At 46.0% G+C, this 23,568-nt stretch overlaps 1 protein-coding gene across 1 annotated transcript in view; it reads right to left on the reverse strand.

Moving 5' to 3' along the window:
- MAOB (monoamine oxidase B) overlaps positions 1 to 23,367 on the reverse strand; it is a 116,230-nt gene extending 92,863 nt beyond the window's left edge. Inside the window, exon 1 of the mRNA XM_047076102.1 lies at positions 23,245 to 23,367. Within this exon, the coding sequence (XP_046932058.1) occupies positions 23,245 to 23,290 (46 nt within the window). The 5' untranslated portion in view covers positions 23,291 to 23,367. The remainder of the gene's footprint in view (positions 1 to 23,244) is intronic.
- Positions 23,368 to 23,568: the final 201 nt, after the last annotated feature.

The raw sequence follows: 23,568 nt of genomic DNA on the forward strand, positions 1-23,568 counted from the left end.
GAGGGAGACACAGAATCCGAAACGGGCTCCAGGATTCTAGCAGTCAGCACAGAGCCCGACGCGAGGCTCGAACTCACGGACTGCGAGATCATGACCCGAGCCGAAGTCGGCCGCCCAACCGACTGAGCCACCCAGGCGCCCCGTGTCCATATCTTTAAATCAGAAACGATTGGCAATCAGAAAGGATGCCAAATATGGAAAACTTATTATTCCTCAAGATTCAGGGCAGTGTCATTTATAATAGCACACATATCCATAATGTCCAATAATCTAGTATTAAGTAAGCTATAGCACAGCTATTTGATATTAATTAAATTATGTGCAGAAAGACTGTAATATTGTGAAAAATGCTTGTGTTTTAATATCAGGTGAAAGATATAAAATAGTGTCTACAATATAAACGTGTGGCACAGGTGTGCGCATGCACACACACACACACACACACTCAAAGAAAACAAATACACAAAAAAGTCTGGGAGAAAATATACCCAAATATTAACAGTGGTTGTTTTTGGACGGTAGGACTTAAAAATTAAATTTTAAAGATAATCCATCCAGAATTAGTATAAAAAAATAACTTATTTGGTCATGGTATCATGTGAGTCGTTTCACTTACTAGACTATTTCCAGGATTTGCTGTATAAATGACTGACTTTTGTTACAAGTTTATAAAATTTAGAGACCTAAAATTAAGCAGAGCCACATAACTGCATAAATTATCTATAAAGCACAGTCTATCTTCCTTCGTATCACCACTGACCTTTTTTTTTTTCAGAAAAAAAAAATTCTAGGCAAGTTCACTGATAGAAATGCTTTCCGAGTAGTCAACTGTATATTGAATCAAATCAAAATGAAAGCAATTACGTGACATTTTATGAAATTTACTTCAGTTACGACCTAAGGATCACATTGGGGAAGGGAGAGAAAGATGTACGGTATTTTTTCAAGGCTTGGGAGCTGTTTCCCTTAATTGTTTTTTCTTTCAATACCACCAACATATCATTATTAGATTACCCTGTAAAATTTGGAACTTAATAACATTATTTATATGGTGCCTTCTAAACTGCTGTATACAGAGCAATTACTGTTCACCAGTTAAGGGACTGAATTTGGCATCACGAACTGAAACTCCAGGTTCATGGGCCAACTAACATGCCCCCTGAAATTCATGGGAAAGCTGCAGAAAGGAAAATACTTACTGTATGTTAAATGTAATACCTAAATGTACACACAGATCTATTCATGTAAATATCACACTTTATATATAAGCATATACTTAAATAAACAGGAAAGGATTTTCTTTGGCAGAGGTTTTCATGTTGGGGCATTTTTCCCAAAAGATCTGTTCCCATCCCAACCATCTGGGGAAAGCCAGGCCCCTCCTGTCTCCTTCCAGTCTTCTTGATTCATAAGTCAACGGCTCCTCTTTCCAGAAGGCAATACCAAATAATTACTTTCCAGGAGCACCCACACTAAGTGGTATCCAGAAAAAAAAAATCACTGAGGATCACATTTTAAAATTTTCAGATGATTCTCCAAAGGTCAAACACAGAGCAACCATATGACTCAGCAATTCCACTCCTAGGCATACACCCAAGAGAAGTGAAAACTTATGTCCACACAAAAAATTATATGCGAATGTTCAGAGTGGCATAATTCACAATAGCCAAAAAGTGGAAACAACCCAAATGCCTATCAACTAGTGAACAGATCAACAAAATGTGCTCTATCCATACAAGGGAATATTATTTTGCCATAAATAGGAATGAAGTACTGGTACGTGCTACAACATGCGTGAACCTTGGAAACATGCTGACTGAAAAGAAACCAGACACAAAAGGTCATATATGGTATGGTTCCATTTATATGAAATGTCCAGAACAGGCAAATATCTAGAGACAGGGAGTATATTAGTGGTTGTCAGGGGTTGGAGCAGGGGGGTTTTGGCGGTGGTGGTGATGGTGTTGGGAAATAGTGAACGACTGCTAATGGGTGTGGAGTTTTCTTTTGGGGAGACAAAAATATTCGAAAGCTGCATTGGAGTCATGATTATACAACCTCGTGAATATGTTAAAAAGCATTAAATTGTATACTTTAAATGAATGTATGGTACATGGAGTGTGTGTGTGTGTGTGTGTGTGTGTGTATTTTTTAGAGCAGGGAGAGGGGCAGAGTGAGAGGGAGAGAGAGAGACGCCTAAGCAGGCTCCATGCCAGGCTCAATCTCACGACCTCAAGATCATGACCTGAGCCAAAATCAAGAGTCAGATGCTTAACTGACTGAGCCACCCAGGCACCCTTCAATAAAGCTGTTATTTGAAAAATTTTAAATGATAAACTAATAATGAAGCAACAGAAAGAGAAATTACGAAAGCAATCCTATGTACAATTGCACCAAAAATAATAAAATGTCCAGGAATAAATTTAACCAAAGAGGTGAAGGAACTGTACTTTGAAAGGTATAAAACACTGATGAAAGAAATTGAAGATGACATAAATGAATGGAAATGTGTTCCATGACACAAACAAATAGAATGATAACCCATGCTCATGGATTGAAGAACAAATACTGTTAAAATGTCCATACTACCCAAAGCAATCTACAGATATAATGCAATCCCTCTCAGAATACCAACAGCATTTTTCACGGAACTAGAAAAAAATCATCCTAAAATTTGTATAGAACCATAAAAGACTCCAAACAGCAAAAACACTCTTGAAAAAAAAAAGGCATGGAAAAATCTGGAAGCATCACATGGAAGCATCACAATTCCAGATTTTAGGTTATATTATAGAGCTGTAGTAATCAAAACAGTATGGTACTGGCACAAAACAGACACATAGATCAATGGAACAGGATAGAGAGCCCACAAAAAAAAACCCTATGATTATATGGTCACTTCATCTTTGACAAAAGAAGCAAAAATATACAATGGGGAGAAGACAGTCTCTTCAACTAATGAGCAAATGGTATTGGGAAAACTGGTCAACTACACGCAAAAGAATGAAACTGGACAACTTTCATACACCATATGCAAAAATACACTCAAAATGGATTAAGGACCTAAATGTGAGACCTGAAACCATAAAACTCCTAGAAGAGAGAACAGGCAGTAAATTCTCTGACATGGGCTGTAGCAACGTTTTTCTAATCATGTCTCCTGAGGCAAGGGAGACAAAAGCAAAACTAAACTATCGGGACTACATCAAGATAAAAAGCTTCTGCACGGTGAAGGAAACAATCAACAAAACTAAAAGGCAACCTATGGAATGGGAGAAGATATTTGCTGATGACATATCCGATAAAGGGTGAGTTTCTAAAGTATATAAACAACTGATACAATTCAATACCCCCCAAACAAATAATCCAATTTAAAAACCGGGCAGAGGACATGAATAGACACTTCTCCAAAGAAGACATCCAGATGGCCAACAGGCACATGAAAAGATGCTCAACATCACTCCTCATCAGGGAAATGCACATCAAAACCACAATGAGACACCACCTCACGCCGGTCAGGGTGGCTACAATCACCACGAGGAATGAGTGTTGGTGAGGACATGGAGAGAAAGGAACCCTCGTGCACTGTTGGTGGGAATGCACACTGGTACAGCCACTGTGGACAACAGTACGGAGGCTCCTCAAAAAGTTAAAAATAAAACTACCCTACAATACGGTAATTGCACAAAAACACGAATTCAAAGGGCTGTATGTACTCCTATGCTTATAGCAGCATCATTTACGATAGCTAAATTATGGGAGCAGCCCATGTGTCCATAGATAGATGGATAAAGAAGATGTGGTGTGTGTATCTATCTATCTACGTACCTAATGGAATATTATATATATATATGTGTATATATATTCATATATATACACATACATATACATATATATATAATGAAATATTATTCACCCATAAAAAAGAATGATATCTTGGGGTACTTGGGTCGCTCAGTTGGTTAAGCATCCAACTCTTGGTTTCGGGTCAGGTCATGATCTCGTGGTTCCTGAGTTCAAGCCCCACATCGGGCTTTGAGCTGATAGTGTGGAGCTTACTTGGGATTCTCTCTCTATCTCTCTCTCTCTGCCCCTCTCTCACTCATTCTCTCATTCTCTATCTCAAAATAAATAAATGAAAACTTGAAAAAAAAAAAGAATGAAATCTTACCATTTGCTCTGACGGATGGAGCTAGAGAGTATCATGCTAAGTGAAATCAGTCAGTCAGAGAAAGACAGATATCATATGATTTCACTCACGTGTGGAATTTAAGAAACAAAACAAATGAACAGAAGGGAAAGAGAGAGAGAGAGAGAGACAAACCAAGAAATAGACTCTTAAGTATAGAACAAACTGGTGGTTACCAGAGGGGAGGTGGGGGGCATGGGGGAAATAGGTGAAGGGGATTAGAGTACATTTTCCATGATGAACACTGAGTAATGCATACAACTGTGGAATCACTACATTGTACACCTGAAACTAACAGAACAGTGTAGGTAAACTACAATGCAATTAAAATAAGAAACTCAACAAAAAATTTAAGATGAAACTTCAGAACTCAATAAGGTCTATCATTCTTCTTATTTTGGTTTAACGTTTATTTTTGAGACAGAGAGAGACAGAGCATGAACAGGGGAGGGGCAGAGAGAGAGAGAGGAAGACACAGAATCGGAAGCAGGCTCCAGGCTCTGAGCCATCAGCCCAGAGCCCGACGCGGGGCTCGAACTCACGGACCGCGAGATCGTGACCTGAGCTGAAGTCGGACGCTTAACCGACTGAGCCACCCAGGCGTTATTTTGAGGTCTGATTTGTGTTTTTTTTTTTTAATTCAACACTGACATTTTATTTTCTGAGCTTTATCATTTTTACAAAACAAAACAAAAAGCAGGTATCAAAACAGCAAAGAGGTTACAGAATTCCCCACCAGTTTATTTTGTTTTGTTTTATTTTATTTTATTTTATTTTATTTTATTTTATTTTATTTTATTTTATTTCATTTTATTATTTTTAACCAGTTTTCATGTAAGGCAGCGATTATGAAACTGGTGTTCAATGTAAATACTAAACACAGGCTGATTTCCCTCTGAGTCATATGCATTTTTTTAAATGCTTATTTATTTATTTATTTATTTATTTATTTATTTTGAAGCTGGGGAGGGGCAGAGAGAGAGAGAGAGAGAGAGAATCCCAAACAGGCTCCGCACCATCCGTGTGGAGCCACATGTGGGGCTTGACCTGAGCCGACATCAAGAGTCGGACGCTTAACTGACTGAGCCACCCAGGTGCCCCTATTTTGAGGTTTTAATGAAAGATGTTGCAAGAGGTGTTGTGGATGCCCCCCACCCACATACCCTCTGCCTTCTCACAGACTTGAGCCAGTGACTGACTCTGTCCCACAGCTTGTTTCCAGCTTCTGTCGCCACTTAGAACGTTAGGTGCCCCAACTGCCTCACACCTCAGTGCGGGATAAACTGAACAGGAGCTTGCGTTGTCTCTCCAAGGTCCCCAAGGAGGACTGAGCTCTGGCCACCCACAGTGGAAACAGACCTGAACATCACCCTTTCCTGGCCTCCTTGCCCCCTCTACTCCTGCTTGCTGATGCTGAGATCACTTCCCAAATATATGACTTCCGCTCACGTTCCGTGTCAGGGTCAGCTTCTAAGGGAAGCCAAGCCACAATACACATTACTCTCTCCTCCCTTCTCAACTAATATTCGTATCTTGCTCCCCTAGAAAGATCTGAAGTGATAATGGGTCAAGTCATTAGAAGAACATTTCTGTGGCTACGTTTCACCAACACAGAGAGCTAGCTTTAGAATTAGATTTTGTTGACTCATGTTTACAAATAATGTGGAGTTTCCCTAAATTGCCATAATGGCTGTGGCCCATCTTAAGTACCAGGCTGCATGTGAAACGTGGTGGCCTCCGAAGCATCGGTCTCTGGAGCCACTGTCTCCCCTGGGGGCTCAGACCAGAGGATTCTGGGGCGTTACCCTACACGTGTAAAAGGAGCAGCTCCCAGCTCAGGGCTGCAGAAACGTCAACTGTGTCTCCGGCCCACGGAAACAGCAACAAGGGCTTCAGCAGAGCAGCTCAGGGACACCGGGGCTGTCAGAGACCAGCCCATGGAAGGTTCCAGAGTCAGGCAAGCTTTTTGGTGAGTAGGGAACCCTCCTTTTCCTCTGGGGTTGAGTTTATGTGATGTTCCTACTCTGAGGGGCAGAAAAGCAGATGTCATTGGAACGCTGCCATGAAAATTTCAAAAGCTTAAAACTGGGATACTATATTAACTCGTTGCTGAAAGTCTGGTGGGAACGGTTAGGTCTTTGTTGAGAACAATGAGCCACATGCATTAGCAAAAAACCAACTAACAAAAACCTCGTGACGAACGTAACAGTATACGCCCGTCTCATTTTAGGTATTGTATTTTTCAATGTATGCCCTCCTCTTAGTTTCTATTTTATTTTTTTACACATTTATTTTTGAGAGAGCACACGGACACGCGCAAAAGGGGAAGGGGCAGGGAGAGGGAGGCAGGGGATCCAAAGCGGGCTCCACGCTGAGAGCAGACTGCCCAACGCGGGGCTCAAACTCACGAAACATACGATCATGACCTGAGCCAAAGTCGGACGCTCAACCGACATGAGCCAGCCGGGTGCCCCCTCCTAGTTTCTATTTTAAAAGGCTTGCATGATTGGAAACCTTGGGAACTGAATGCATTGCAGAACTTCAATTACTTTCAGATTTTTAAAGGGACAAAACGGTATAGAGGCATGTATTATGTAACAGTCCTGTGCCAGCTGTCGCTGCCATCAAATGAGTGCTGAGGATGAGGGTGTCGGGCACGGGACAAGAAAACTCAGAAGAGGGGGACCGCACAGAGAGGGACAAATGCAATATAGAACCAAGGCTCTTCATGAAGCTCTCAAAGAAAGATTCAGTAAGCAAATTAATATCGACTGTGAAGTCCAGGAGGTACAGGCACCGTCCTAGGTGGTGAAGAAGACAGATGGGGTCCCTGCCCTCCCGGAGCTTCCGGAAGGGTGGACAGAAAAGGTGTAAAACCGAGTGCCCCGGGAGGGTAGAACGGGGGGTGGTGTGGGCAGCGCGTTGTGTGCAGAAGGTTGTCAGACACGGAGATCTAAGAAAAAAAAAAAGGTTTAAAGTAAGTTCTGGGGGCAGCTGGGTGGCTCAGTCAATTAAGCAGCCGACTCTTGATTTCAGCTTGGGTCATGGTCTTGCGGTTCGTGGGTTTGAGCCCCAAGTCAGGCACCGAGTGGACAGTGTGGAGTCTGCTTGGGATTTCTCTGTCCCTCCCCCACTGGTGCTTGCTCTCTCTCTCTCTCTCTCTCTCTCTCTCAAAAATTAATTAAAAAAATAACAAACCAAATTCTGAAAGATGGTCAAGAGTCACCAAAGTGGCAAGGGAGCGGAGGGGGGGAGAAGAGCTAGAAAGAGTTTCCACATGGAGAAGTGCAAGTACTTCCTCTGGGGTTGAGTTTATGTGATGTTCCTACCCTGAGGGACAGAAAAGCAGATGTCACTGGAACGCTGCCGTGAAAATATCAAAAGCTTCAAACTGGGAAACTTTATCGAGACTCCCATATATTAACTTGTTGCTGAAAGTCTGGTGGCAACAGAAGGCCAGAGCCTGAGGTAGATTATTTGAGGATTCAACAGTCGGCCGGTGCAGACGCAGAGCAAAGACAGTGGTGGCCGATGTCCTTTCTGAGGTAGGCAGGGGTCAGATCTCCAGTGCGTCTGGGCCAGAGTCATCATTTTGGACTTAATCCTGATGTTAACGGAAGCCACTAAAGGGTCTGAAGCAGAGGAGTAACCTCATGACACTTACATTTTTGAAAGTTTGCCCCGCCGGGAGGACATTCTGGAAGGATACATGACAGGTTATTAACCGGGGTCACCTCAAGAGGGTCAGGATGGGGTGAAGGTCAACGGATAGTTAGCTTTGTCTCTGAACAACTTCATTTGCTTCACTTCTGACAGTAAACATCTTTCTGTGGCTTGAAAACATCAAAAACATCAAAGGTAAACCCTGAGGACGTTATGGTGAGTGAAATTAGCCGGACATGAAAGGACAAATAGTCAAATTTGTGGAGGCCGAAAGCAGAATGGGGGTTGCCAGGGGCCGGGGAGAGCAAGGAATGGGAGTGACTGTTAAATGGGGACAGAGTGTCAGTTTAGGACAATGGCAAAATTCTGGGTTGCACAACAGCATGGATGTACTTAATGTGGCTGAACTGTACACTTAAAAATGGTCCCGGGGCACCTGGGTGGCTCAGTCGGTTACGTGTCCGGCTTTTGATTTCAGCTCAGGTCATGATCTCATGGTTCGTGAGTTCGCGCCCCTCATCGGGCTCTGCGCTCAGAGGGCGGAGCCTGCTTGGGATTCTCTATCACCCTCTAACTCTGACCCTCTCCTGCGTGCGTTCTCTCTCTCTCTCTCTCTCTCTCTCTCTCAAAATAAATAAATAAGTAAACATTAAAAAATTTTTTTTAAAAATAGTCCAAATGGTGCATTTTATGTTCTGTATATTTTATCATAAAAAAAAAAGAAAAAGAAAGGAATAGAGAGGGCTGGACCCTACAGTGGGATACAAATGAGCAGACTCTGGGAACTACAGTGGTCCACGTGAGGAAGCCCAGGTCAGGGGAGGGCACGGAGACGGTGAGGTGGACTGGTCTGAGCCATATTTTGAAACCGGAACTAACAGGGCTTTAGCAGTTAATAACGGGGAGTAGAGAAGAAAACCTCTAGCATCTAGTATCCAAAGGCAGACCTTGAAACAAGGCAGTTGGTTGCCAACAGCTGGTTTGGGAAGTGACCTCAAGAAGCCTTGTAGGCTCTGGGGAGGTGAGACAAGGAAGAGAGGGTAGGCAATAAGGGCTGCAGAGTTGAGCAGGACGCCACGGTGGCCAACTAGGGCTCCATCCCACTTGGGGGCCTCTGGGAGACCGTAAAGAACATGCCTCAGTGGTTCCAACTGACAGGTGAGGAATCCAGGCTACTGAGCAGGCCAGTCCTAGGAGCAGATGGCGGCCGGGGTGGGAGCCAAGGCGGGGTGGGGTGGGGGGCCCCAGTGGCCGGAGAAAGGCTTCGGGCAAAGACTTGGAGTTGCCAGAAGCCACAGGTCCCCGTGTATGGGAACGGGTGCTGAGGGGCAATGGTAGGACCCTTACAGCGTCTGCTCCAAATGTCAGGGGTCTTGGCTTAAAAACTGGTCCGAAGGCGGTTCTGTTTCCCGGAACAGCGAATACTGAAGGAGAAGCAGGTGGGAGCGGGCGAAGGAGTCTGAAGGAGCAGCTCGAAAGGTGGGAGGGCAGCGGGAAACTGGAAGGGAGGTGGAAAGAAGTGATGCTTTCAAACGCCCGGCTAATACACAGCACAAGAAGCTGGAAAATCTTTTCTTGGATCGTGGGAACTTCTTCGGAAAACACTACTCATTCAACGGCGGTTTACAGGGGCCGAAAACCCTATACCGCTCTGCACCACACAGCTAAAATGCCAAACATGCAGCAAACAGTATTCAACCAGGGGCGCCTGGATGGCTCCGTCGGTTAAGCGTCTGACTCCTGGTCTCAGGTCATGGTCTCGTGGTCCGTGAGTTCGGGCTCCGAGTTGGGCTCTGCACGGACACTGCAATTATTTTAACAGCAAGACTGAGTAAAGCTCGCACTTTGCAAATGACTTGCAGACGTCACTGTTCACTGGCACTGAAGCCTTCATCCGTTGTATTTGAAAAATACTGCAAAATGATGCCAAGAATTTATATAGAGAAAGCGTGGGTTTGAACACGGGTTTAAGTTCCAAGTGCCCCCATTTTTTTTTCTCTAAATCTCTATTGTCAAAGAAAACGTATTCCAACACCTCAGCGCGCACATGTACCTTCACTGGAAACGTAACATTCGCGAATGCTTTTCATTTTAAAGGTTGGTTTTTAAACTTACTCTCAAGCCATCTTTAAACCTGCAAATTCCTTTCAAAGGAATTCATCCATAGGGAAGGGAGCCAGATTTAGAAGAAGGGCTTCCTGAAACATACCTTGAAGACAACACAGGAGGAGGAAAGAACTGTTTTGTCATTTTCATCAGCTTTTCACGGGTTTTTGTTCACAAACTAAAACCCAGAAATGAAAGCGTGCCTAAGTCCCAAATGGTTTTTCTTCTGCACACAAAACGGTTTTGCTTCCCTTCCTACCTCACAGTCATCTTAACCTCTTTGTACTTTTATTCCATTTCTCAGACCTGTCTGCTGGAAGCTCGATATTGTGGACCGGCAGACTGATTTATCTACAGAAAACTCATTTTCCCCTTGGACACACTCTCCATGATATCAGAGAGAAAGGAACAAGGGAGAGAAAAACAGATCACAGGCAGTGTATTTTGGATGTGCTGGCTTTTATCAGCTGGGACCATGTGATTTCCTTTCAGCCTCTGACCACTCCGGCATGCAGCCGATTTCCGACGGCATAAAAGGCATGTATGATATTTGACTTACCCCTCAAAAGGCCAGGAATATCACACCACCTATGAGTAAAGCCTGCAAAAGTTAGCAGATGACACAACACCTGGAAACCCAAACCCGAGTTATCTCAGCATCTGTTCTGACTCGGTTCAGATGGGAGCCCTGTAAAGGTATACAGAGGTGGCTTTTACTTAAAAAAGTACATTTCTGTGTGTGCGTGAGCCAACAGTTAATAGGCACGGGAAACGTAATTTCACATCATTTCTTGTGTGTGTGCATGTGTCAAGCTGGAATTGTTTCTGGATTGTTCATTCCTGGCACCTAGCACGTAGAAGGCACTCACTTCTTGTTTTCTAAGTAAAAAACTAACCGCAGGCAGATGGAAAGAGATGGGCAGCCATCTAGCTCACAATTTCCTTTCACAGATATTTCTGTAAGTAATGTGCTAGGTCTTTTTCCAATCAGAGAACAGACCCCTCAAAGTGTTAATGTCCTTGTAATACTAATAGTCTAGCTCTGTAAGGTTTGGCTTGGTGGGGCATGGAAAGAACAGGATCTCTCTCTTTCTCTCCCCCCCCCCCCCAAATCAATTGTTGAATCGCATAGAGGATCGTATCTCTGGGCATGCCGATTCAGAATGCTGCAACTCGTTTAAATGCTATCAGCGGTCATTTCCAAGAGGACAGTCTAAAGGTTACCTGTGAAAACTCCACAGTGCACTCCTTCACGATCATGATCTAGCTTTTCTAGTTCCTTTGTCAATTCCCTCTAATATGAATGTCCTTGGACTAAAGACCCCCAACCTCTAACCTCTCCACTCAAACACCACCAACCAGCTCCCTTTTTGCCTTGCCCATCTTGGGTTGTGTCGTCCAATTTCTACAATCGCTACAATTCCTTGTGAGAAATGCCATAGGAGGCTGAATGAAATAGTAGTAGGATTATGGGAAGACTAGAGGCGCACACCAACAGAACTATTTTGCCAAGAACCCAGAATCTGAGCTGGACCCAAAAAGGTAGCCTACGATAGATGGACAGTCCATGACCTTCTGTGTCCAGTCTTCACTGATTAGGGCTGTTTGTTTCATAATTCACCCCTTGGTTCCACTGCCACAAATGTTTCTAATTGTTTATAGCAATTCCAGATAAGAGGCTATGAATCTCAGCTCTAAATCAGCCCACAGAGTGGTAAGAGAATTAGATTCCCTGGAGCTTGTTTGGGCTGAGGTAGAGGTCAGCCTCCACCCTCCACCCTGTTCTGGAGGCTCAGCCCTCTCTCCAGGCGTCCACCTCCAAGTGACTAACGCTTCATGGTTAGAACATCTTGTGATGTACAGAACAAAAATACTGTTCAACTACTGTCTGTTTAGATTAAGGCTCATGGCCGGCAGCCTCTGAGACAGATTTGTACGTAGGAGCTTCATCGGGGTTCAACACGTGTCAAGGAGTAAGAGAGGCAGGAGTGGTCACAGGGAGGAGTTGAACAACAGAAGCTGAGAGGGCCTGTCAGAGTCGTCCTGACGTGAGGGTGTCCCCAAAGGAAGGGGCAAGCTCTTGGGTGAGTCGGCTCCCCTCAGTCAAGGGCAATCTCCAGAGAGGGACTCAGCAGTGCACCAGCGGGCGGCCAACCCTCTGAGCAGGTGAGGGAATCACTGCCCCGAAGGGGGCTCGAACAGCCAACCACAGCATCCCCTGTGCTGCCATTTTAGGCCCCTACAGTAGGAAGGGCGAAACTGCCATTTCAACGGCCTGTGTACATTAGAATGTAGATTGAAATCTCAACCACTTAAAGCTACAGTTTACGGAACAATATCTGAATTGGCCCATCAACTCTCCAGCAAATCCTGTCACTGAATGTTCCAGCAGGTTCCTTGAGGCCCTGAGGTGACGCCGTCATCCTTCTCTCCTCTGCGACATCTGAACCAGATGCACTTCTCTTTCTCAGCACCCACGCCCCCTCAGAGCATTCACCTGTGTGTAGCTGTACGGGACGGAAACACGCATAACCCATGTGTTCGCCCCCACGCCAGCCCAATGCTTGGCAAATGGGGCATTCGATAAGCGTTTATTGAACGAGTGAGCGCATCGAGGAAATGAGCAAACGTGCCTTCTTTTTCTCCCCTGCAGAAACAACAAGATAGGGCACCACGTTCGATGAAAAGAGGGGCTCATTTGCGTGTACGCCTTTGTGCGCGCTTATCTTCAGTGCTTAACAAGGGCTGTTTGATTTTGACTAACTGGCATAGCACAAAAGGGCTATTCTGAGACCGTCAACTGCATCGGACAGGACTCCTAAATAAACTAAAATCTATGGCAGATGTGAAGGCAAACTAGAGAGGAAATTAAAATGTAAAACATGAAACAGCTGTTTGATCAGCCGTTAAAACAGACTGTGGACAAAGGCTATATTCATGTCTTATCTAGAGGGGTAAAAATAATTAATCATAGAAAGTGATTTGTCACCGGGCTGTTTGCTTTTCGGCACTGAAACACACCAGAATGATCTAACTGAGGATGGCAAACTTCTAGACGCAGCGGATAAATGGCACCCAAAGAATTTAGAGGTACTCTAAAAAAGGTATGTTCCTAGTAAATAATGGCGGGCATAAAGCTGTAATTGCAGAAACCAGTTGCCGAGAGCAAAATTTACTTGCCACCACTGAAATTTTACAAAACAGAAGAGGGTTGTGATTTTACAACTTCATTAAATTACAGCTATGAGCTCGTGAAGAACCATGGCTTTCTCGGTATTGTGCCAGAGTTGGGGGGGGGGTGGATGTCGGTTGCCTGTTGAGGTAACCAAGAAGCCCATTATTACAATTCCACTCTAAAGTAAGTGTGAAATTCTCTTGGGAATGACGGTTTTGCAATAATTATTAAATGCCTTCAAAGGATTCCCAACATTTATTTCTAGAAGGTTCCAAAAGAAATCATCAGAATCATGCACAATGGTTTAGGTGTAATGATGTTTATAACAGCTTTCTTTCAAATAGCAGAAGTTTGGAAATGCAAATCTTCAGCAATAGGAGACTGGGTAAATAGATACAATCATATGGAGAAATATAAAGTTCTCAAGATCTTACGGGAAAAGAGCACTTAAGACACGATTAAATGGTCATGTTATTATTTATTTAAAAATAAACAAATAAAGGCACCTGGGTGGCTCAGTCGGTTAAATGTCCAACTCTTTTTTGTTTTTAAATTTTATTTATTTATATTTAGAGAGAGACAGCGCAAGTGGGGGAGGGGCAGAGAAAGAGGGAGAGAGAGAATCCCAAGTAGGCTCCACCTTGTCAGCTCAAACTCATGAAACTGTGAGATCACGGCCTGAGCCAAACTAAGACTCCAACGCTTAACCGACTAAGCCACCCAGGGGCCCCAACTGTCCAACTCTTGATTTCATCTCAGGTCATGATCGCAGGGTTTGTGAGATCACAGCTTGGAGCCTGCTTGGGATTCTCTCTCTGTTCCTCCGTTGCTTGTACATGCTCTCTCACTCTCTCTGTGTCTCTCAAAATAAACATTAAAAAAATAAAAACAAACACATAGATCCAACAGGTGGTTTACAAAAAGAAAATACAGGTGGCATTAGTAACAGTGGTTAGTTTTTTTTGTAGAAAACAATTATGGATGATTTTCATTTTCTTTTTGTCCTTTTCTGCAATTTACAGATTTTCATAATAAACAGGTATTATTTCTACAATTCAGGTTATTAAAAAATGTTCCATGTCTCCAAAAAAGTCCTTAAACTATAAATCACCAAGAAAAAAATGTGATTTCATCTTTCCTTTGTATCAGTGGCTTATCTTCTTAAAACTTAAAAAAATTTTTTTTAGATATTTATTTATTTTTGAGAGAGAGAGACAGAGAGAGAGAGACAGAGCACGACCAGGAGAGGGGCAGAGAGAGAGAGAGAGAGAGAGCTCCAGGCTCTGAGCTGTCAGCCCTGAGCCTAACACGGGGCTCAAACTCACAAACTGTGAGAGATCATGACCTGAGCCAAAGTCAGATGCTTAACCCACTGAGCCACCCAGGCACCCCTCTCCTTAAAACTTTTGGTGGGAATTTTGGTTAGTAATTAATTTGCCTCTTAATTATTTACTTTATCTTAAATTATCTGAAAAAGGGGCTCTGTTGGATAACAAAAGCTTTCCCAAAGAACTTGTTTTAATGTAGAAAACTGGGAAATAATCCACAGAAGTGAGATGGAATTAAAGACATAATTATAAAGACACAATTTAAGACAGAAACACAACTGGGATCACAAGAATAGAAAGTAGCTCGGGGCGCCTGGCTGGCTCAGTTGGTTGGGTGTCCGACTTCGGCTCAGGTCATGATCTCACAGTTTGTGAGTTCGAGCCCCGCGTCGGGCTCTGTGCCGACAACTCAGAGCCTGGAGCCTGCTTCACATTCTGTGTCTCCCTCTCTCTCTGCCCCTTCCCTGCTCATGCTGTCTCTCTCGGTCTCAAAAATAAATTAAAAAACATAAAAGAAAGAAAGTAGCTCTAACTACAAAGCATGAGGTAGGAGTCAGAATTCAACATAAAAGGATCATTGGAGATATTTGAGAAATACACCCAAAGGGAGTGGTTATTCGGGCTGGAAGGAGAGCGAACCTTCCCTGTTGTCCAATTCTGATAAATGTTGAGAGGGAGGATGTGGCCAGAGTTAAAAAATGGCCTATGGAAGAGATGATTAACATCGGATCAAGAGCTTACCCTTCTGACATAAAGTGGAAGTTAACTGGAACATGCCATTTAAGATACCATTAAACAGAGGTTATGGTGACATTACTAACATTTGAAAGGTCATTCCTACCCGAAGGTACTTTCTGACTGTGCCCTCTCTCTCATAAAACAGTATGTTTCAATTTTCTTTTTAACATTTATTTATTTTTGAGAGAGAGAGAGAGAGCAAGCTCGATCGGGGGAGGGGCAGAGAGAGAGGAAGACACAGAATCCGAAACGGGCTCCAGGCTCCAGGCTCCCAGCTGTCTGCACAGAGCCTGACATGGGGCTCGAACTCACGAACTTTGAGGTCATGACCTGAGCCGAAGTTGGACACTTAACTGACTGAGCCACCCAGGCGCCCCCCCCACCTTTTTTAATTTTTTTCCTTTTACAAAACCGTAGGTTTCAAGGACAACTTTGACATAACAAATAGGATGAACTCTTCACTTCGTGTTTCAGATTGCCCAAGATGTGTGTTTGTCACTTAGTAAGCTGGGTCAAAGCCCTGGGTAGAAAATCTCTTTGATTTAAAAAAAAAAAAAAAAAAAAAAAAAGGAAAAATGTAAATACAGTCATGTCCTTCGATTCTAGTTATAAAACTTCAGAGAGAAAATATGAATTACTTATTTTGTGATACTTCCTCTGGGTCAGCTCTCGGCAAAACAGAAGAAAGCCAAGGGCCCTCCAAGACCTCTTCCCTTCTTGCCTCCCCTCCCCCACTTTCTCTCACAACTAGCCTTGGGGGTCAGGATAACCCAATTCATTCTCAGCAGCTGGTCACCTTTCAACCTGTTCCAGAATTTCTACTCATTTCTTGGCTTCTCTGGCTCCTAGGGTTGCTGCCTTCCACGTGTCAGGCACATAACTGCCCCCTTTATCTTTATACACAAATTTTCAGTGGCTCCCTGTTTCCAATCGCAGAAAACCCTATCTATTCACTTGGCTTTTCTTTCTTTTTTTTTTTTTAAGATTTTATTTATTTATTTGAGAGAGAGAGAGAGAGAGAGACCACAAGAGTGCAAGCTGGGGAGAGGGGCAGAGGGAGGGAGGCAGAGAATCTTAAGCCGGTTCCACCCTCAGCCTGGAGCCTGACATGGGACTCGGTCCCACGACCCTGGGATCATGACGTGAGTGGAAATCAACAGTTGGAAGCTTCAACTGACTGATTTACCTGGGCGCCCCTTTAAGCTTTTATTTTTAAGTCATCTCTACACCCAACCTGGGGCTTGAACTCACAATCCTGAGATCCAGAGTTGCATGCTCTACTGCCTGAACCAGCCAGGTTCATCACTTGGCTTTTCAATGTCTCGCTGTTTGAGTCCCTCCTTCTACTAACTTTATTACCCACATGTCCCCATCCCTATTACTCTTGCCTTGCTGGGACTTCTACCTTCCTATAAATAGAAATATTAGCTGTTAACTGGAGCCCATGGCCCTATGATTCACCTTATTCCTGTTCTTCAGCACCTGTTCACCTTCCATTTGCTTAATGGCACCTTCTCCAACCCCTTGGGTCTTCGATGATTCATTCCTTCTATCTAACTTAGCCCTTGGCTTACACAGTACAGAGCTCACTTACATATCATTTTTTAAAGTTTATTTATTTTGAAAGATAGAGAGAGCAGGGGAGGGGCAGAGAGCGAGAATCCCAAACAGGATCCATGCTCAGCACAGAGCCCAACTTGGGGCTCGAACTCACGAACCGTGAGATCATGACCTGAGCCGAAATCAAGAGTCAGACACTCAACCAACTGAGCCACCCAGGCGTCCCTTAGCTCAGGGCTTGATTTCAGGGTCGTGAGTTCAAGCCCCGCGTTGGGCTCCGGGCTGGGCATGAAGCCTACTTAAAATAAAATGATAAAACTAAATGATCTCTTCAAGTTCATAAGACAGATCTGACCAGAGGGGCCACCTGTGTGTTTATTATCAAAAGTGCAAGAAACCCTAAAGCAGCAAATTTTCTAAGCTGTAGTGTTTTAAATACATTTTGATGGCACACATTAGCAGCCGCATCAGTAAAATCCTCTCAATGTGTGTGTGCCTTTGCACCTGTGTGAGTGTGAACAAGTGATGTCAAAACAAACTCCAAGTTATTGTTACAGGGAAATGGCCCGCTCTGATGATGGGGAAAGGTTAACAGACTGGAACCAGCTGCTTCCCATGATGACATTTACACGGGAGTAGAAGACATCAAACAAGGAAACAAATGTGAAACTGAGTAACAGTGGGGGTGAGCCTAATATTAACATCTTCAGGGTACCAAGCGGGTTAGAAGTGTCCATATAGAAAGGTGTCCTGCGTTCAGAATTTCTCACGTATTTCTCTCACGTACATATTCAAAGTCATTAGAGTTTAAGCCTTTTGAATTTTGCTGCTTTCTTTTTTTTTTTAATGTTTATTTTTTATTTTTTAGAGAGAGAGACAGAGTGCAAGCAGGGGAGGGGCAGAGAGAGGGGGAGACACAGAATCCGAAGCAGCCTCCAGGCTCCGAGTTGTCAGCACAGAGCCCGATATGGGGCTCGAACTCACGAACCTCAAGATCACGACTTGAGCCAAAGTCAGACGCTTAACCGACTGAGCCCCCCAGGAGCCCCGCTGCTGGCTTTCTTATATCATCTGTGTTATCATATCATATACAAGCCAAGAAAGTAGAGCTGCAAAGCAGCATCCCTATATAAGATAATAGTCCATGAATGTGTGTGTGTGTGTGCGCGCGCGCGTGTTACTGCACGCACGGTCACTAACCATTTCCTCAACCCAAACTCTGACAGTGGAGTCAGCTGGCAAGGTGCCTGTTCAGACCCGCCTGCGGTTAGTGGCCATTTTGTCAGCCTGATGAAGAATAATAACCAGTATCTGCCGACTGCTTGCCAGATGCTAAGCCCTTTGCATGCATTTTCTCTTGTAATCATCTCAACCACTTTTTGAACTGGATACCATGATTATCCTTATCTTCCAGATGAGCAAACTAAGACGTGAAAGGGTCACCAATTTCGCTTAAGGTAGCACAGCTAGTTGGTGGAACCAGGATAGACGCGACGCTCTTAACACTATGCTCCGTGTGCCCTGTGTGACACGGAGCCTAGACCTCAACATCCAGCCAGAAGCCAAGGAAATTGCTGCCATGGAGAATGGCCAAGCCAAACCTTAAACCTGGAAGATACAGAAGGACTTAGAAGTTGTCATTCTAGTGGCCCCTGGCTCTGCCCACATGGCCAACCAAGCAGGCACCCCCCCATCAACGCACCCCAAGTATTAGGATCAAGCAGAAGGTACAGGGCTTTGTCATTTTCAACCAGCACAGAGCTGCCGTGGAAAGTTAAGCTCCCAACGCCTTGCCCAGCCTGTGGACGGCCCTCGAAATGCTAACTCTTGTTACTATTTATTCTTAAGAAACAACTGATCCTGTTAAATAGATAAGATTTGCATTCATTATGAATGCACTTGTTATCATCACGAAGATGGGAGTGAGGTGGCTGGGAATGAGGACCTGGTCAGAATCTGAATAACAGCCGGGCTGGGGTGCGGCTGAAATGCAGATCTGGGGCCGCCAACATTTTTCCTGAACCCGAGGTGAGCCTGAGCTCCTGAGGCCCTTCGGTGCAGGGAGTAAAGAGATGGGGTGGGTCAGGATGGGGCTGCGACCAGACGGGTCCCAACGGATGCCTGCACATATACGTAGCCTTTGTAAGGGGTGAAGAAGACGAAGTGATTACTCAGAAATGCCTGCTTCTCCTCCCACAGACCGGAAAATCCTAGGGTCTAAACAAAGATATATTTTCCAAAACGTGTAAGCTGAAGCCATGTGACTGCCAATGTACATTCTTTCTAATCCTAGCAACAACCCCCTCTTGTCAATAAACGCATTAGGAGTCTCATTTAAAATGTGAGGTCGCTGGGGGCGCCTGGGTGGCTCAGACGGTTTGGCGTCCGACTCTTGGTTTCGGCTCAGGTCATGATCTCGAGGTTCGGGAGTTTGAGCCCCGAGTCAGACTCTGCGCTGCCATTGCAGAGCCTGGGTGGGATTCTCTCTCTCTCCCTCTCTCTCTCTCTGTTCCTCCCCCGCTCACATGCTCTGTCTCTGCCTCTCTCTCTCTCTCTGTGTGTCAAAATAAATAAAAAAACTTTAAAAAAAAAAAGATGAAGTCGCTGAAGAACAGGGAGGTGATGGAACTTTCATGGTAACACAGTAGGGTAAGTGTAGAATGAGTCTGTTTGATACCAAACTATATATATCATTTTAACATTGCCATACTGCCTCTCTATAGCCTCTCTTTGATGGGGATAGACAGATTTCCAAGCAACTTCTACACAGTTATTATTTTTCAGAACATTTGGGTGGGTTCTAGATGAAGCTCTGCCATTAACACACAGGCCACATCTGCCGACTGTGTTCCAACTCAACTCATGATCCCTCCTGGGCCATCTGTGACACCACCCTGCCCAGACCGGGCCCACCAGCCCGTACCGGGCTTGCTCTCCTGGCCAGGTGTTGGTCACAACTTGGAAGGCTGGCTCCCAGCTCTGCGGGATCTCGGCTAAGTGCCCACTAACCCCAGACAGCTGACTCTCCTCTCTCAAGCCTGGCAAAAACACTGTCCTTTCTGCTTCGAATTTCCCTTTTTTGGTGTTTTTTCCTGAGGATTCAGCAACAGCCAATCCAGATTTGCAAAAGATAGTTTCCATGGTTTCACCAACCCAAACACTGAAACCGACTCGGGACAGAAACAAAATGCTGCTGTCCAGCTCCATGTGGGAAATGCTGTTACTCTGTCAAAACTCCAGGGATCACCTGCTCCTTCAGGGGAGGAGATTTCAGTAAGTATGTATTCATATAGTGCACACATTTCTTAAAAAAAACTATTCTACAGCTGCCCTGGAAGTTTTCAAACATCAAAAAAGAAGGTTGTATATTAACCGGCTGACCCTCCCATTATCTGTGTTTATCCTAAAGGGAGTGATGAAAATTTGCTGACGGCTTTCAAAACGATTAGAGAATTAGCAGAACGCCCCAAGCTTAACAACTAACAAACTTTAAAAAGCAGAGTCAAATTCAGACACTTCTAAATGTAAACACTGGGTCGGTCACCTACTCATTCTAAAATTCCGATCTGACTGCTTCTCCTGCTGTCAGGGTGATTTGGCGGGAAATGCAAAAGATTGGTGGTTACAGTGGATGTGAGTTTCAAATCCAATCAGTTGCTACTTTGTTGGTGTAAAGTCCATTAAGCCAACAGCAAGTCCTCAGTGCTAACTGGGCCAGGCAGGGCTCTGGAGCTGGGGGCTGGGGGTTCTCTGCAGAGAAAAAGGGACAGTTCCCCGGGCTCTGGAGGCTCACAGTCTAGTGGAGGGGAAAGTGAGCCATTAAAACCTCAGGAAGAAGGACCAGGTGGCAGGGGAGAATAAAACGGAGGCATCTAACCCAATCTGGGGGGATTCGGAAGGGCAGCCTTGGGAGATGATATCTCAGCTAAGCTGTGAGGTTAACTAAGTGTCTTCCGGTGTCTCGGTTTCCTCCTCTCAGTCCTCAGACAACAGAGAATGATGGACACACCTTCCTCTCCTCCGCCCTCTCGTCTAGTCTGTTCCAAACTTCCTCTCTCCTCTCTTTCGGCTTGGGTCATTTCATTTGCAATCAGTGGCTTCAGCTCAAACTTCTCTCGCGTGCACGTATCTCTGAGCCCAACTTCCCTGAATTTACACCTGCCAGACACCTCTCCCGTGGTCCTCCCAGCACCTCTGACTCCACGTGCCCCATCCTTCTCCCAAACCTGCTCTTCCCCCTTCACCTCCCTCTTTTGGCTAGTACCATCCCTGTATTTCTGGGAATGAAAAATCCCCATCGGCGTTCACCGACCACAGAAAGAACGGCACCTTTTGCGGATGATGCACAAGCCTCCCCAAAGTTCGTGCCACCACACCCTCCCTCCCTCAACTCGCCACACGGAAGTTCTCGAGGTTTCCTAAGCCTGGCTACCGTGTTCCTTCACATGTTTGTGTTTTTATATAAGCGGTTCCTTAGCTCAAAATGCTTTCCTCATCTAGTCTCCCGCTGAATTCATAGTCCTCCTTTCCCACCTACTTCAAATGTCACCTCCTCTGTGAAGTCTGCCCAGATTTTCTCAGCAGAGTTGGAGATTCTCTCCAATCACCTTCCCTAGGACTCTGTGCACGCACCACTAAAGCATCTATCACATGCACCACTGTCTACCTTGTATTGTCTTTGTTTGGGTATCTCCTCTCCCCTCCTGGGTTGACACATCTTCAAAAGCAATGTGACCCAATTTTGCATCCCCTACCACAGCCTACTCTAATGCCTACTGTTTAAATAAATGATCCCTGTAATGTTCCTGAGAAGAAGGCAGATCTAGTCATCTGACCCCTGTCTTCAGAGTTTGAGGGTCAATATAAAAGTTCACCACTGCTTGTGGAAATAGCCAAATCCTTATCTACCCTTCCTGAACGAGTCTAACATGATTTATTTGAGTGATCTTGAAGGTTTGGAGTATGAATCACACAGGGCAAAATAAGGGGTGTGGGGGGGAAGTAGAAAAATCTGAACCCATTAGACTTTGGGCAAAAACAGGACCTCGGGGGCCTGGCAAGAGAACTTCAGGTGCCCCTGAATAATATTTTCTACATATGCTTTGAAGTCCAAGCCCCCATAGGAGAAGAGATGTCAAAAATACCGAAAGCAAGCCAAATCAATCCAGCCTTGGCCCACCTTGGCGTGCCACTGTCTTATGCGTCTGTGTACCCTGCAGCACGGGACACAGGGCCTGGCCTGAGTGAGTCCAGGAGGGCCACGCGAACACAAACGGTAGCCTGAGACTCGACCCAAAGGTGAGGAGGGCTGCAGCGGAGGGAGCGGCACAAGACCAGGATCAGCCCCCAACATCCAAGGTCTTGGTTTCCTCACCAGGTACAGCAGTCGGGGCACCTCTGCCCTGCCCACTCCATGGAGAGCAAAGGCTAACCCTGCTCCTGAGACCTGGTTAGGGCCAAGGGTTGGGCAACACATCCGTGGATTTGGGAAGCATCCCAATTACTTCTCAGGAACCAGGAGGCCCCGGGATTGGGGCCAAAGCGTCCCCAGGGGGCTGTTAGGCCGCTCTGGGAACACTGCTTATTCTCACTAACCCCCACCCATAGGATCCGCCTGACCCTCGTTAGAGGATGGGTTTCTCCACCCACTACATCCCTCCCTCTGGCTTCTGTCTTTGCGCCCTGCTGCGCACACAGCCTCCCTGTGTCTGAGAGGGTAGTCTCCAACCTGCCAAACATAGGCTGGGCCAGAGAGTCAAGTTTCCCCACCCCAGCCCCACTGGACAGTTTGTTCATCCTGTTCTGGAAGCGGGTAGTGGTGAGAAGAGCTATTTGCTCAAAAGGCCCTGCAGCCCCAGGGAGAGACCCGTGACAATCACAGAACCACAGAGAATCAGGGTCAGGACGGTATTTGTCAATCAATCGCCCCAGAGTCCAACCCCTGTTTTCTGAACCAGGAGCTAACTGTTCAAGGTCGTTTCCCCTGCTGCCAGGGTTATAGTACGCTGTGGTGCACGCCTGCTTCAAGCTGGGGTGCCGAGCGCCCAGGGCAGGTTGGAGCAGATGACTGACCTTTGCTTGGAAAAAGTGACGGACCTTTGCGCCACCCCCTAGCAGAAACCTCCCGCGCGCTAACCAGCCCCCTTTCTCCTCGCCTCGAAAATTCCCGCAAGCGCAGGCCCAGCAGCCTTCGGAGGGAGAAGTTCAAAGCCTGGCCCCGGCCGGTCCACAGACTTTCGTCCCTCCGCCCCCCCCCCCCCCCGCCTTCTGTCCAGGACCGCACCAAATCCTTCCCCTCGTGGGAGCTTCCGTGCGCGGCGCTCGGGGCCCGCGAGATCCCCGCCCGCGCACACGGACAGGCTCGAGGCTCCCGGGGTCGGCCCCCGCCCCCAAGGCCCTCGGCCGCCCGCGCCCCCCACCCCACCCCGACGGCGGCCACCTGTTCGGACGCAGGAAAAAGAAGGAGGGCCGCGGCCGCGACTGACCTGAGATACCGCCCCCCACCACGATCACGTCGCATTTGTGGCTCATGGTGCTCGCCCCGCTCCGGGCCGCCCCGGTGCCCGCCGCTCCGCTGTCTGGGTCTCGGCCCCCGCCCGCCGCGCTGCCCCCGCGCACTGGTGCCGCCGCCCAGCCGCTATATCGCCCGCCTCGGGCCCCGCCGCCGAGCCCCGCCCCCCGCCCGGAGCTCCGCCGCCCAGACCTGGGGAGGGCGGGCGCGGGGGCGGAGAGATCACCTGGGGCCCGCACGGGGAGCCTGGAGGGGAGGGGGGGACACCTCCCCTGGGCCTTCAGCGCGGCCTTTATTT

Source organism: Lynx rufus, unplaced genomic scaffold (genome assembly GCF_022079265.1).
Source record: "Lynx rufus isolate CCGP_SWC_20201006 ecotype Redwood Valley unplaced genomic scaffold, mLynRuf1.p SCAF_14, whole genome shotgun sequence".
Taxonomy (NCBI): Eukaryota; Metazoa; Chordata; class Mammalia; order Carnivora; family Felidae; genus Lynx; species Lynx rufus.